Source organism: Sorex fumeus, unplaced genomic scaffold (assembly GCF_029834395.1).
Source record: "Sorex fumeus unplaced genomic scaffold, SorFum_2.1 ptg000002l, whole genome shotgun sequence".
Lineage (NCBI taxonomy): Eukaryota > Metazoa > Chordata > Mammalia > Eulipotyphla > Soricidae > Sorex > Sorex fumeus.
The window spans coordinates 56,135,001-56,151,619 of record NW_026606059.1 but is presented as its reverse complement, the minus strand read 5'-3'; the positions used below and the strand labels follow the sequence as shown (position 1 = coordinate 56,151,619).

General features: G+C 42.4%; 1 protein-coding gene and 1 non-coding gene across 2 annotated transcripts in view; one reads left to right on the top strand and one right to left on the bottom strand.

Moving 5' to 3' along the window:
- The window catches only part of WASHC5 (WASH complex subunit 5), a 56,130-nt gene that overhangs the window by 37,915 nt on the left and 1,596 nt on the right, over positions 1-16,619 (bottom strand). The window contains exons 2-8 of the mRNA XM_056134495.1: positions 13,257-13,566; positions 12,472-12,617; positions 11,077-11,161; positions 9,798-9,898; positions 8,676-8,868; positions 5,773-5,925; positions 2,453-2,566 (exon numbers count right to left, since the gene is read on the bottom strand). Of these exons, the coding sequence (XP_055990470.1) occupies positions 2,453-2,566; positions 5,773-5,925; positions 8,676-8,868; positions 9,798-9,898; positions 11,077-11,161; positions 12,472-12,617; positions 13,257-13,445 (981 nt within the window). The 5' untranslated portion in view covers positions 13,446-13,566. The remainder of the gene's footprint in view (positions 1-2,452; positions 2,567-5,772; positions 5,926-8,675; positions 8,869-9,797; positions 9,899-11,076; positions 11,162-12,471; positions 12,618-13,256; positions 13,567-16,619) is intronic.
- On the top strand, positions 11,795-11,929 carry LOC130023163 (small nucleolar RNA SNORA70). Its single transcript, XR_008792419.1, has one exon. It is a non-coding gene; the product is annotated as a small nucleolar RNA SNORA70 (small nucleolar RNA).

Here is a 16,619-nt window from a genome sequence, read left to right as displayed (position 1 = left end):
AATGTTCTGGTTCGGTTATGCTTGGGGGGCCCTGGCATAGCTTGGAGGCCATCAGGGCTATGCCCAGTTGTGCTTGGGCAGCCATGAAGATGCTGGGCCAACAAACTCGGTGCCCTTTACATCCTAGGCATGCGCTCAGCTATCTTCCTAGCCCCCTACATGTGTGACATATGGAAAAAGAAATTACTTAAAAAAAAATTGGTTTCTTGAGGGATAGAACAGGAAGGGGGCAACATCTATAATGGAGGGGCATGTTCAACTGGGAGGAGGAGGAGGAAGAGGTGGAGGAGGGGAAGACAGCACTGAAAGGTGGTAAAGTGTTATGGATGAAATCCTATCAGCAACTGTATTGTAAACCACAGTGCAAAAATTTAAAAAAAAAAAAAAAGAAGGAAAGCAAGCAAGCAAGGAAGGAAGAAAGGAAAAAAGAGCCTCTTTTTTTCCCTGCCACCCTGCAGAAGCAGAGTGGTGGGTGGGAGACAAATGGGGGCTGGGTGGGAGGGGGGCATTGGTGGAGAGAAGAGGACCCTGGTGAAGGGATGGTCTTTAAATACTGTGTACCTGATACCTGATCATGAATAACTGTAATTTCATGGTGTCTAATAGATAAATAAAAAGGAAATTGGTTTTGTCCTCCCATTTGATATTGTGGTAACCGGGGCACTGAATACATTAGCTGTGGTATCTATGTACCAGTGAACCGGAAGGGGCAGGTTGGGCTGTGGTTCTTCACTCACGGGGCTACAGTGCACTGGAACCATGCACTTTGTTATGTTGCTGGGAACAAACTTAGCATGGAGGGTAGGGGTGGGGAGGTTGGGATCAAGGCCCTCTGCCTGCAAAGCACTGCTCTATCATGGAGCAATCCCTGGGTCCCTCTTTGACAACAATTTCACTTAAATGATTCCTTGGACAGACAACTCTGCCCCCCCACCCCTCCGGAGATGGTGGGGATTTCCCAGGCAGAACTCAGGGGGTCAGTCAGCTGGAACAAAGGGTTCAATGCTGGGCCTGCTGATACGGTGATGCTCACACCTGCACTGTTAGGGGCCATACGCAGCAGCAATGCTGGGGCAAGAAGACGGACCTGTAGTTCCAGGGATCCAACTCGGGGCCTTAAGGCCTGCAAGGCCTGTGCTCTGACCCCTGAGCTATAAACCTGGTTCCCAGGTATCTCTGAGATTTCTACATAAGAGGAGTAATGTGAACTAGAGTGAAGACAGCTGAAGGGAAAATGGACATTTTAAGACACTGGACTCCGGAATTGAGAACCCCAATTGTAGCCGCAATAAAAGGTGCCAGTGACTTTGAATTTAACCTCTGTTGTCTTGGAGTCTACAAGCATAAACTGGAGCTCTGAAGGCGGTTCTGGGGTGCCTCTAATTTAGCCTGTGGAAGAGAGAGCTGCAGAGGCTCAAGCACCTATTTCCTGTTTGTCCTGACAGGCAGCAGACCAGAGTGACTCAGGGAGACTTAGGAGACAAGATTTCCACAGGAGGCAGACTTTTAACAAGAAATATCCCTCAGGATGACAAAATTGAATTTTCAAGCTTTTTTTTTTTTTTAAATCTAGCCACTGTACTTTTCCTGAAGCAAGAGTCTAACGTTAAACATAACATATGCATCTATCCACCTTAGTTTGGAACTATCAGAATGTTTTATCCTAAGACACCAAAGAACAAGAGGATGCAATTTTGGAAAGGGATTTAGTCATAAAAAGTTAATGTGCTGATGATGATATGTGCTGGAAGCCCAACTTTCTCTAATAGGTTTCTAGGAGGCATTCCAGAACCGAAATCATTCTGTACATTATTTATGGAATTCAATTTATTTGACCAAGGTGCATCCTGGAGTTTTCTGAGTCAATGTTATTTCCTCACTGGAAAACCAGAAACTCTGACAGCAGAAGAAAGAAGGTAACTATTTAGAAAAATCAAGTATGCCACCCCAACAGAACTATCTCATTGCTATTCCTTTGCTTATTCAGGTATTTCCTTCTGCCTTAAGTTCTCATAGTCACTTAAGTTTTACGGAGATGCATATTTTGAATCTTCCTGGTTATTTCACACGAGACAAGATGAACACTGGATAACAACAGACATATTGCCAGTATGGAGTTATCCTCTTCACCATTCATCCTACTGATAAAAACATTAAAATAAGTTTACCAGAATTAAGTTGCAACTACTGGCATAGAAGCTTTGTCCATAAGGACATGATCTTCAGCAAGAGTAAAACTAAATCTATTGGGCCACCCATTATCATCCTGATGGGTCTTGTGAAGCTGAATCTTCCTTTAGAACTGAGTCTAGCCTTTTATTTGTAATTCACCTTTCACTATTCACTGTCTTAAAAACTTGCCTGAGCATCTTCCAAATTCCTTGGGAAATCACTTAAGTTCATTTCCTGCTTGCAATTCTAAGTATGTCCTTCGTGATTAGCCAGAACTTACCTGCTCTCTGACATTTGAGAGGTCCAAGGTATTGTTTAAAGCAGTTTTTGCAGCTTTGTAAGGTTCCCAAGCATCTGCTAGATTAACTGTGATCCCCATGTAGATACTAATTACCTGAAAGAGGAGAAATTCGTTCAGTGTTTAAGCCCCGACTCACTTCAAAGCAAGACAAAGTTATAGATGACAGTGCATCATCCTTCCAGTTTAAACTCCATTCAGAACTGAAGAGAATGTACAGAGGGTAAGGCACTTACTGGACTGATTCCCTACTCAGAAGCCCTGAGCCGTGCTGGGTGTGGCCCCAAGTGCTGCACCCTATCCCCTCCAAATAATAAACTCCATTTCAGGGAAAGACCAAGATTTCCTGGACATCTAACTAAGTGTTCTTTACCAGCTGCTCCTTGGAACATGGGTGACCAGGTAGTAATTTGAGGAAAAATGACTAAAGCAAGGCTGAAAGAAAATCAGAGACTATGTGAAGGAGGTCAAATATGCCTTTGGTTACGGAGGGCCTCAAAACACTTGGCCCCTTTCTTTAATTTTTGCATTATTATTATTATTATTATTATTGGGCTGGAGTGATAGTGCAGTGGTAGGGCATTTGTCAGCGCGGCTGAGCCGGTTTCGATTCCTGCGCCCCTCTCGGAGAGCCCAGCAAGCTACCGAGAGTATCTCACCTGCACCGCAAAGCCTGGCAAGCTACCCGTGACATATTCAATATGCCAAACACAGTAACAAGAAGTCTCACAATGGAGACATTACTGGGCCCACTCAAGCAAATCAATGAACAACGGGAGGACAGTGGACAGTGACAGATTATTATTATTATTATAGTTATTATTATTATTTTTGTTTCTTGGGTCATACCTGGCGATGCTTAGGGTTTACTCCTAGCTCTGCACTCAGGAATCACTCCTGGCAGTGCTGGGGGGACCATATGGATGCTGGGAATCAAACCCGAGTTGGCCCTGTGCAAGGCAAACATCCTACCCACTGTGCTATCGCTCCAGCCCCACGTGGCCCCTTTCTTATAGCTGCTGGACACACTGTTCCATCACTGGAGGCCTCAGGTAACTCAGATGGCACAGCTGCCAGACACAAACAGCAAAAATGCCAGGATCACATTTGGCGCTGGGGATTGAACTCAGAAGGCAGGAGTTTGAGTCATCGAGTTCTCTCTTAGGTAGGACTAGAGTGAAAGGACAGTGGGGAGGGCACTTGACTTGCATATGGCTGACCCACATTTGATCCTCAAGACTCCATAAGGTCCCCTGAGCCCTGCCAGGAGTTAACTGACTACAGCCCCAAGCATTGTGGGGTGTGGCCCCGGAGGAAAAAAAAACTGGAGCGATAGCACAGCGGGTAGGGCGTTCGCCTTACAAGCGGCCAACATGGCCGACCCGAGTTCGATTCCTCCGCCCCTCTCGGAGAGCCCGGCAAGCTACCGAGAGTATTCGATATGCCAGACACAGTAACAACAAAGTCTCCAATGGAGACGTTACTGGGCCCGCTCGAGCAAATCGACGATCAACGGGAGGGCCTTTGCCTTTACCTTTACCTAACATCATTTAAACATTTTTTCAAGGTCTCTGGAGTGTCTTGTTTAAATGAAGACAACTGAGTTTATATTCTGTTTCTGCATATAGATTACTGGGACATTTGTCACAGGCTCTAGAAATGTACTGTATGCTCATTTGGAAAAGAAAGTGAATGAAAAATGAAATGAGCTTACTATTATCATAAAAACAATTTTGAGCTCACTGACCCAGCTGAAAAGTGTCTAGGGATTGCCAGTTCATGAGAGAATCTTTCAGAATCACACGAACTCATCATCCAATGTAGGATAACACTGTTCTGTCCTTCCTTAGGTAGCTTGGGTCACACCCATCCTAGTGCTCCCAAGTCACTCCCATTCCTCTATCTGTTTACTCTTCTCTGTGCTCTCCTCTCTAGCCAGTTAATCACCTTTTCTCCCTAATCAGATTCTCCCTAAGATCAGATCCTTCTAAGGACACTGAACTTGTATTGTAAGCAATGTCCTTTCTGTATGGACACAGGAAGACAGTTAATATTATGCTTTGTAACTTGGGAGTTGATTGAAACTGAATATTTACTCCTGGGTATCTGCTTTCTTGACTCAGTTGCCCTTAGTTCCTAGCACCCCAAAAGCAGGGTCCCGACGAGGGACTGAATAGACCCAGGGCAAGCTGTGAGCTACCCAGGCATTGAAATGGACCAGGCCAAAGCACCAAGATAGTCAACTATAAGTTGAGGGCATGATCATGAACAAATGCTGTCAGGATCCAAAAGTAAATTATGGCCAGACGAGACTCTGCTGGGGCTAGGAAGACTAACCTGACTGCGGAATGTATAGTGAGATGTTCTCAGGAAGAACCAAACTGTAAGTTTATATCTCTTACTGTGCTCATACAGAATGACATTGCTAGAAATATTAGCAGTAGATTTACTACAACTATTTAAGTAGATTACTAGCTAAGGAAAGAACACACCCTCGTTGGGATCCTACCCTTGAGCGGATATCCTAGTAATCTGGAGTAATCTCTTTAGATGAGATTTTATCCTTGAGTTAACCTCCTGGAGGCGTGGTCTTACCTCTCTTTGTTGATCTGTTAATGTTCAATCCACCTTTGTGTCACTACCCTACGTGATTGCCATATAAACTAAGAATGGAAGCTCGGAGAGAGCAGAGTCAGAAGTGAGAGAGCTCGGGCTCCAGATATCCAGAATCAGAGCCAGAAGGAGAAAGGGTTCCAAATTGGGGCCCAAGAGAGAAGGAGGCAGAGGAGGACAGGGAGTGAAGAGGATTGGAATAAACTACAATTGATATCGACCAGCCTGGTCCTCGTTTCTTCCTTCGTCTGCTGTTGGCCAATAGCCGTCCTGATCCAGGCCACACACAGCGGCTCAAGAGCACCAAACGCGGGCAGTAAGATAGAGCCGTCCAGAGAGCCCGCGAACACACAACCTTCGGTGTGCTAAGATTTTACAATACAATATTACATATTTTTTGGAAAGCAAGACTTTATGTGTGTGTGTGTACCACAACTGCCTCTTGACAAAAAAAAAAAAAAAAAAACCAATAGGTTAAGTGGAAAAAAAAAATAAAACCCCAAGCCAAAATTTCTTTATGACATTATACGGATACATTCCTTCATGCTATGATTTATAAATTCCCAATAGGATCAATTTCATGACTCTTTCTACACAACATGCCCACCTCTTGGATGGTAGGTGAAAAGATGGGAAAATCTGTTCTGGAACAAGATTACAGAGAAAAAGAATTGTACTATAATACTTGCCCAGTTATCTGGAAAGTATTTGTCCACGATCTCGCGCATCTTTGCCTGATGCGTATGCAGAATGGCGGGTTCGAAGTAGAGGATGACGTAGAGCATGGCGGCCTGGTTGGCCAGGGCCGTGCTGCGGTGTTCCGGCAAAGGATAGGCTGACACCTGCAACACAGAGGGGGCGCCCCACGAGGGAGCAGGATCACACTCCAAGTCATGCACCAACTGCATGACAGCATGCTCTAGCTCTCCAACACAGGGGCTCTCAGGAGTCCACCTTCACGGATGGTTCCCCACGTGGGGAGGCAATCTCAGAACTGCCGCTTGGTAAGAAACAGAACACAACCAAGGCCTTCACCTGCTTCCGAGTCACTCGGGGCTCCGAACCTTTACTCAGAGAGCCCTTGACCCTGCAGCCACTTAAAATCTTTTTCAGAAAGAAGAAAAAATGTTTTTAACTTCCTATCTTCTTCTCAAATTTTCCGTTTCTAAGTCTCTGCCAACAAATCTTGCAGAACACACAGACTCTGCCGGCTATGATTCTTTTCTTACTTCCGATGTCCTCTTCTGCTCACCGGGATTTGTCCTTCACTGTCACCTGCCAGAATTTCCTAACCTCACCGGCAATTCAATTCAATGATCCCTCACTAATATTCTCTGAGGAATGATCTCTCCTTGGCTTGCCGAGACATCACTCTCTTCTTAATCTACTTTGTTGGGTGTTTTTTCTGCCTGCCTTTGTTTTTTACTACTTATTTCATTTTTCGGTTTATTTCATTTTGTTTTTGGGCTATACCTAGTGGTTCTCGAGTTTAGTCCCAGGTCTGTGATCAGGGATCACTCCTGATGGGTTTAGGGAACCATATGAAGTGCTGGGGATTGAAACCAGGTCTGCATGCAAGGTACAGCACCTTAGCTGCTGTATTTGTCTATGATCCCCTAACATTTTTTTTGACTCCCCAACTTTTTAATGTCGGTGGTGGTGGTGGTAGTGGTGGTGGTGGTGGGGGAGGGGTTGTCCCAGGGCTCCATGGCATAATGTACTGATTACACACACATTATCTGTCACCTGAGCTCCTATAAACAGAGAGGGAGGAAACTGTCTCAAGGGCAGAGGCAACTGCATGCAGGAGTGTGGCTAAGTCTCAGGAAAGCCTGGAAGTTGAACCAGAAAGTCTTTGCTACTTCTTCCTTGATGAGTTTGCCCAACTTTATTCCCTCTCCAGACTATTCTCCATTCCCCAGGCAGAATGAGGCTGCTCCAAATACAGGACCATACCCTGTGGGTAAGAGTCCAGAAACTACTTGTCAGGTCCAATTCCACATGGTCTGGAGACAGGAAACCAGATGCTGTCATGTGACAGGCCTCTGGTGCAATTAGTGAGAAGCAGGGGTAAGGAGGGGAAGGGCAGAGGGTGGGAGGAAATGGAGCACAACCAGATCTTAATGTCAGAGTCACAAAAGTCTCTGGGCAGGTAAAATGGGAACACAGTGGCCTGAACAGGGACACAATGGACCAGACGGGAGGTAGGAGGGTAATGAGTGTTGGCATGAGCTTTGAAGCTGTTCACACCTGGATGCAGATTACTGATCTGACCCTGAGTCCACCCTGTAAGAATTCTTTTTTTTTTTTTTGCAGCAATAAGAACAATGTTTACATTGCAAGATCTTTGGGAAAAGCAGAGAATACTTTATGGAAAAATAAAACAATTTAGTCCACATTCATTCTCAATGAATAGCAACAAACTATCATGGAGATCTAGCTCTTCACACAGCTTCTCATTCTGAAGTGTCTTAAAAAACATTTAAAAAAAATTTGTTTTGTTTTCTTGGGTCAAAGCTAGTGGTGCTTACTTCTGGCTCTGTGCTCAGGGATTATTACCAGGGGGATTATATGAGGATCCAACCCGGGTTGGCTGTGTGCAAGGCAAGCACCCTACCTGCTGTACTATCACTTCCACCTCCAAAAACTAACTTTTATCTTCTTTTATTCATAAGAAAAATCAAAAGGTTTCCCAAAGAACTGTACAGAGTAGATATAATGTGTGATAAATGGTCCCAGGGTATTGTAAGTCCAAGTCTTTATTCTCTTCTAGGAAGAAAAAAAATACATATATACACTATGTACAGTTATGTCTTCTTTAGGAAAATGAAGGCAAATGACAGTTTTTCCATACTATCCCATTTAACTGAGTGAGTGTTATGTATTCTGGGGAAAAAAAGTGAAAGAATTTTCTGGTTCTGCAGGATTTTACAGCCCCACTCTTGATTTGTCTGGAGATCCATTACAATCCCTTTGTAACCTGTTGCAAAACATATTATACAGCAATATAGCGATTTATCTACTGGGGTTGGCGGGAAGGGGGCTATAAATGGCAGTGCTAAGGGAATATTCCTGGCTGTTTTCACAAGTGACCCCTGGTGGTGCTAGGGGGAATAATATACTTGGTGCCAGGGATTTGAAACAGTCAGTGGAATGCAAGGCAAGTACAATAACCACTGTACTACCTGATGCAACCTACTGCAACTTTGCTGTCCCTGTTATGTTTCAAGCTACTTTTCCAATAAGGTAATAACTATTTCACTATAATTTCTTTAGCTGTTGGCCTATTTTTCTCAATGAAGAGCTCACTGCAGGACTGGGGGAACAAACGGGCAGATATCTTGGCTGCCTCTGTCAATACATTAGGAGCCGTTTCTTGAATAGTTGAAAATAAATGTATCTCCCTTTCAAATATTTATCAAATTTCATCTTCTCCCCCAAATCCGGAATTCTGCCAAAATGAATAATCCTTCCTTCCCACAGCCATCCTACTGCATAGCTGAAAAGGTTTAAAATAACTTTTTGCTGTTTTGAGGAAGAAAGAGGAGGAAAGTAAAAGCAATTTCTTTAAACCACTAAACTCTGAGCCCACCTGGTTGTAAATATCATCAGATCTTAGCCGGCCAATGACCATGCTGATGAAAGATTCATTAATAGGCACTCTCTGGAAATAGCTCTCAGGATAGTTGGGGGGTCTTTTGGCTCCTGGTTGGCTGGAATAACCGGTACTTCGAAGCAGTTTACAGATATCGTCCATATTTGAATCCGCAGAGGATCGAGCAGCACTGAGTTGTGTTTGCAATGGGAAATAGAAGGAGAAGCAAACCACTCCCATTAGACACTTTGACATGCAACACAAAAATTCAGTTACAGGCTGATTCTTCAGTTTTATATGTGACCAGCCTTAAGATTCCAAATTGTATTTTCTAAAACACTGTTATAGAAAACCCAGAAGTTAGTTTCTTATATTTCTACTATTCTACATAAAGGTCCACATCCTTTTTTCCCTAAAATCTTTGGGTTTGGAATTCTTTCAGATTATAGTAATTTTCAAATATAAGAAAATTTTATGGTGCATAGGTCATATAGAATACACATTAGAATGTGATTTAACATTACATAATCAACACACATTAACATTTCCATGATAAATTTCACAAATGAAATAAACGAAGACTACAATTTCTTACATGTTCCAACCAAGTTCTGACTCTAAATGATTTCAATTTTAATCTAATTTACTGCCAAAGATCAGTTCCTGTGTATATGTGTATGTCTGTGTGTGAATGAGAAACTACTTATTTTTTTAAACAGTTTGGATTTCAGAATTGTAGACAACGTTTTACAAGATTAAAAACATTTTTTTAAAGAAGCAGATAATATATTTCATTCACGTATGATATAAAACAGAGTAATTGTTATAGTTCTACATTATATTTGGAAAAGAGAAAAATTCTTAAACTTTTGCAGCCTAGATCATAATGCCGCTGTTAAAAATAAAAGTAGTGTGGACACTGGGGTTGGAGAGATAGTATTGTGGGTTCATCCCGGGTATCCCATATGCTTCCCTAAGCACTGCCAGAAGCAGAGCCAGGAGTAACCCTCAAACACCCCTGGGTGTGACCCCCGAAACCAAAAAAATAAAGTATGAAGACCTGTACTTAATTTTACCAATAGCAAAACTTTGGAAATTAACAGTTCTAGCACAGGATACCTGTATCGATAGTAAGAAACCAGCATTCTCTCTCTCACTTCCCCTTCAATCTTTTGGTCGATGACCAGCAGCATAACTCCATACAAGTACAGTGCTTCACACTATAAAGAGAAAAAGACAATGGTCAGAGTACACATTATTTATTTACTACAATTATTTTTTTTTTTGACCATACCTGGCGGTGCTCAGGAAGCCATATGCGGTGCTGGGCATCAAGCCAGGATCCTCTATGCAGAAGGCAAGCGTTTTATTTTGCTTTTTGAGTCACACCCAGAAATGCTCAGGGGTTACTCCTGGCTCTGCACTCAGGAATTACTCCTAGAGGTGCTCGGGGGACTATATAGGATGCAAGGGATCGAACCAGGTCGGCTGCACGCAAGGCAAAGACCCTGCCTACCTGCGTACTATTGCTATAGCCCTGGGCAAGCACTTCAACACTGTATTATCTCTCCAGCTCCTGGATTATACATTCTTAAAGAATGAAGTTAATAAAGGATGAAGACCATTTTGCTATAATTCCTCCATAGAGCTTTATATCACAATGAGGATATATTACAATGAGGCTTTCTCCTAAGTGTCCTGTCTAGACAGAATGGGATTTGAAAAATGTATGCAAAATAACCAACTCATGGAGATTATCTTTCTTTTTTTCTTTTTCTTTTTTTTTTTCTTTTTGGGTCACACCCAGCGATGCTCTGGAGTTACTCCTGGCTCTGCACTCAGGAATCACTCCTGGCGTTGCTTGGGGGACCATATGGGATGCTGGGAATCGAACCCAGGTCGGCTGCGTGCAAGGCAAATGCCCTACCTACTGTGCTATCGCTCCAGCCCCCGGAGATTATCTTTCAAGTGGCATATTTATTGATATTTGACCATCGAACACCAAATCAGTCTCAATACCATAAACAGATCTTTGTGATAAAGGCATTCACTTAACAAACATTTCTTAGGTGATTACTGTAAATGAGGTATCAGGCTAGAGGTCAAAGGTGCAAAAAGAGAAAGAAGAAAGGCTGTTTACATGGAGGAGGCACTAACCTTCCAGGATAAGTTCTTTCTTCACTTACCATTTTATTTAGTTTCCTATATTTTAAGTCAGAATTTAAAGTCAGAATAATTTTAAGTTTCCTATATTTCCCATATTTTAAGATATGGACCTGCAAAGTAGGATCATTAGCTGCTTTACAGCTGTATAAAGTACTGCATAATATGTTTCCGTGACATACAGAGGTTGATGCTCTGTATTATATTTCTGTGCAAAACGGTCACCAGTACTTACTAGAAGTTGTTTTCCATCTTCGTTGAGAAGCACAGTTTCTAAGGTTTGCTGAATGTAAACACCCTCATTGAGATCATCTAGGTATCTATAAAGAAAACACCATGGCAAGTTAGTCATTGAGGACAGACACTTTTAACATTATTGATGGATTTTTTTTTTTTTAAGATAAGGCAAAAAACATCAGGCATTTGAATTTTCAAACAATTCATGTTCCCTTACATTTTAAGATTAGTTTTGGGAGTGCAAATTCATAGTGATTAGGGCCAGGGGCTGATATTTATGGCTACTCCAAATAAAGGAAAATTCTACAGTCATGATTTATGAATCACAAATATCTTAAGAGTAATGGCCTAAGAACATAGTTGGTATAGATAGTTTAAAAGCTAATGAGTAATGGACCCATAAAGTCTGGAAGCGAAAGGATATTGTGCGGTCAGGAATAAGAAGTCAGGCCTGTTACCCAGGCTACAAAAATATGTTCCTTTTTCCCTCCTGCACTTTTCATATAAAATATAAAAGAAAATGACCATAAATTCCAGGATCGAAAGCCACATGACTAAGTATAAATCAAGGTTATTATGCTACTTCACAAGAACAGGAAAATATTATACAGCTCTCAAATAATTAAGATGACCAGTTTTAGAGGACAAAAAAAAAAAGACAATTATATCCAGTATAAGCAGGTATATTTTGGAGCAACTCAAAAAGGTCTACATGCGTGCAGCCAACTAAGCTGACTGTGCTTTCCATCCCATGGACCGGGTGTGCAACGCTGCAGACAGCAGGCAGCTTCCTTGGTAGTGTGATAGCCTGTGGCTTGCATGTGCTGCAATAAGGGACCTGGGAGACAGGTTCTGTGTCGTGTCCTGTTTGCTCTTGTGCTGGCCCCAATATCAAGGCTCCAAACAGGTCAGTGGAAGGGCCTTTGGAAAGTCCCCAGGCACAGTGGCCAGGGTACACACTGGCCAAGTCATCTGTCCGTCTCTACCAAACTGCAGAACAAGGAACATGTGACTGAGGCTCTGCACCAGGCCAAGTTCAAGTTTCTTGCTGGCCAGAAGATCCACATCTCCAAGAAGTGGGGCTTTACATGGGTTCATGTGGATGCTCAGCCCACATGGCTGTGGGGGTCAAAGACATCCCAAATCAATAATGGGCCTGTGAACAATGGCAGGCACTGTGCCCCTGAGAGTCTTGATGTTGCCCCTTCCAGTCCCTGCTTCCCAGCCTAGCACTTAACCACCACATCCCACCCACCATAAATCCTGCTTCTTAACCCCCACCTCCATCCATCAAAAATAAAGGTCTACATGCTCTCAGTGGCTCCTCTCCACTCCTCACCCCCACCCCCACCCAGTTACTATCAGAATAAGCTACCACTACATCAGCCAATACCTGTTTAAGTCTACAATATATTTATGCACACTCTGAAATGCTAAATAAAATCTGGTCACAATCTCTATGTTGTTTTCACGAAATTCTTCATCTAAATCTTGCAGCTCTGGCTTAGCCTCCAGCTTGCTTTCCCATAACTCTGGACCCTAAGGAGAGAAACAGAATGAGGCTCAATGTCAATAAAAGTCTGCCGTGGAAAATAATCTCTAAATTGTTCTTTTTCAAATAATTTTTAGGGTCAATGAGGATATCAAAGATTGAAAGCAGAGTAAAAGAGAATAATGAAGAGAACAGTAACACAGATTAAAAAAAAAAACACAGATATGCAATCTCTTTGAAAGAACCAACCATAAGTACTATGCTTTTAAATTCTGGGTACTTAATTATACCAGTTATCCTTTACATTTTGATTATACTATATTAAGGCTCCCATAAGTATCTACACTTAGATATATTATTTGAAGTGGTTGATATTAAATTTGGTTCAAAAGCTTTCATTTTTAGCTTTTTTCGGGGGGCGAGGTGGTCACACCCAGCAATGCTCAAGTTACTCTTGGCTCTGCACTCACACTATGGTGCTTGGGGGACCATATAAGATGCCGGGGATCGAATCTGGGTTGGCTGAATGAAAGGCAAAAATCCTCCCCGCTTTAGTATCACTTCAGCCCCAAGCTTTCCTCTTTAATTTCTTCTTCAAGATTGCTTTGCATTTCAGAGTATCCTGATTCCTACAGAAAAAGCATGCTTATGTAGGACAGCAGAAAAATGCTACGGAGAAGAATTACCTTAAAATAGCTGAAGTCAAATATGATGTCTCCGTATTTCTGCTGATCAGCTCGGTCTTTCAACCTGAATACAGTGGGAATAAACTCGGAGAGCCTCAAAAGTTCAGCAATGATGGCATTGCCACAGGAAACAATTCTGAGGATTGCTTGGCCACAGAGGTTATTCTCAGCTAGAAAGTCCAACATCATGAAGATAAGCAGTTACTCAATGCCTTGCCAGAGGGAATGTTGAACTGGCTTCAGAGCTGGGATTTGTCAATCATTAAAGGTAACCAGGTCTGCTGACAGATTGGCAACTCCATGAAAGAATCTGTATTAAAAAAAAAAAAAAATGAAAACTTCCGTTTCTAGGGAAGCAAGTGAAACATACATATAATTCCACTAGCCCAAACACATAATGTGTGCTGGTAACCGGGAGGGCACTTTTTTCTTCTTTGTTCCTATTTTCCATGTGGGAGAAGTTTGCTATACCAAAACTCTTTTTCATTTTTGGGGCTTTTTTTTGGGGAGTGGGGACCATAGGCAGCAATGCTCAGGGCTTATTCCTGGTTCTGTGCTCACGGATCACCCTTAGCAGGAAGGACCACTTCTGCTTGAGAGATTATATGTCATGCTGAGGATCAAACAAGGGTTGGCTGCGTGTAAGGAAGCATCTTAACCTCTGCTCTATCTCTTCAGCCCTATTTCAATACTCTTGGATTCTTTCTCACCCTTTACAGCTGATCTTTAAACTTGGGAGAGGTCATTAGGTATTCTGCGGTTTCAACGTATGCAGAATTGCATGAATTAATCCCATACCTTATAAAACTGCACATAATTGCCAATATTATACACAGAATTCAAGAGACACATTCTTTTGCATTTCAAGGGAATCTGTCATATTATTTGCTAGAAATGGAAGGGCAGAGCTAATGTTTTGGCAGTCCAAAACTTCTTTTAAAATCAGATATCATATTCTACATGATTCTATAAAGATGTTTTATAAATGCTGTGTAAAACTGATCCAAAAGTCTCACATAATTGAGCATTTCAGTGTGTAGTTGATTCCACTACTTATTCTTCTTGCATTGAAATGTTTGTCTAGGAATAGCTGGATCATGCACATACTATTGCACATATCATAATTATAGTGATCAGACATTCTCCTGAATGCTTCTGAGGCAATAACTGATTTTTTTTTTTTTTACCTATCCAATCTTTAACAAGTGCCTCTCTGCCAAGCTGAATATGAAGATGGTTAAGGAATGCATTCTCTACTGCACAAGTTCTGAAGTCTGGCTGCATAACAGAACCACCTGGAACCTTGTCATTTTCTGTGAAGTAGGCTAGAGATATTCTTAGGCATCTGTCTTAAGAATCTCCCAAAATGACTGTGATGGGAAGCCAAGACTGAAACCATTGAGTCTTGTGGAAGACAGCAGCAAAGAAATAAAAACCCCACAACATTTATCTTCATTTTCACTGTGCTCCACTTACTTCCTGGCAGTGGCAAAGATGACAAGTGCATAAATAACAGGAAAAGGTGATTCCTGCTTGGTCATGAGCCCTGAAGGACAGCAGAGAGGAAATTGAAGTACTAGTGTGTGTGGTTAAGAAGAAGCTAAGGGTATTACATGAAATGTTGAATCTGGAGGGTTAGGGAGATGGGTCACTGGGCAGATTCCTGCTTTGCAAACGAGAGCCCTGGTATTGTGTGTTTCCTTGAACATAATTGAGTGTGCCCCCCACAAACAAAACAAATGGACAGTACTAAAATCTTCTGAGGTGTTTGGAAAAGAATTCTTACCCTGACACCTACACACTGGGGAAGAAAATGAAGAACTACGAAGAGTATCTTTTAGCACCTAATGTTTAAATACTTCTCTATGACAAAAGATTTGGCAGACAAATTTGGAATGCAGAAGGCAGACAATAAATTGATTTTTAAAACATGCACGTGACCTCACAAGCTAAGAGGATCAACAGCCTGAGAGGGAAAAAAAGGAGGGGGGGGCAGTGGATACAATGGCTTATTCATGAAGGGCAATCCAAATGAGAAATAAATGAGGGCAAAGATCCTTAACTCATCAGTACAGAAGGAAGTAGTAACTAACGTAACTGTCAAAAATCACTTTCCTTGCATTGGCAATGGCTAAAAATCTTTTTGTTGTTGCTGAGCTAGGAGAAATTCCTTACTGTGAAATGTGAATCATTTCTCTTGCCCTACACTAGACCAACACCCTTTTTTGAAGATACACATCCTGGCCTAACCATGTCATACTTGGCTGGGACAAAGTCAAGCACCAACTTAGAAGGATGGAGGTGCAAGGATGTTTCCTGCAGCACTGGATACAATCATGAAAGTCTGGGGACAAAGTAAAGAAGTAAGGAAACTGGAATTCAGATAGTCATGAAGAAGGCATTAGTGCTGTTTCTCTACTCAAATGGCTCCCAGCCTATTCCAAGATGAAACTTTTTATAGCCTGACTACAGTCTCTGAAGTGCCAAAGTCAATGCATGCAGCTATGCCACTGTGATTCCTGACTAGAGACTACAAAGGGATCAAATCTTTTCATGTCACTATTATTATTATTATTTTTTAAACAACAGGTCTGGGAGAAGGGCATTGCTTGCAGAAATTATAAGCAAAAGAAAAGGCCCCAAGGCAAGATGGGACACAGACTTCATAGTAAAGCAGCAGATGAGGCTGGTGCGGCATGAGCAATGGACAGAAGCAGATTGGGGGCAGTGGATGGAACTGGGAATTACTGGAGGAATAGAGGAAAAGCCACTAGAGCTGTCGATAATATAAAGGTACCCTAAACTACAGTGTTCTTGAACTACCATTTTGGGGGAAGGGGTACAAAGATTAAAAACCGCTGGTCTATGGCCTGGGTTATAACTGCTGGTCAGTGGAATATGTAGGTCAGGTGCCAGTGCGCAAGTGCAATAAGAATGCTGCTACCATACCTTTCAAAGCATACATTTTTAACAAGTCCTTTTAAGGTTTTTTTGGAACGGTGATGCTTTTTCTTTTTGGGTCACACTTGGTGATGCACAGGGGTTACTCCTGGCTCTGCACTCAGGAATTACTCCTGGCAGTGCTTGGGGGGCGGTATAGGATGCTGGGAATCGAACCTGGGTCAGCTGCGTGCAAGGCAAACGCCTTCCCCGCTGTGCTATCGCTCCAGCCCCAAGTGATGCTTTCTTGTTAAGGCACTTTCTTTTTCTGTGTGTGCTGGTACGGTCTGGTTTGGAAAATGAGGGATGGGGTGAAATAATGAACAATGGACAGAAAAGGCCCTTGAGAGGTCCTCTGAAGATCACCAAAGTAACCCAGAACATTCCAGTGGGACAAGGGCTATTACCTGCATTCTTCCCCAC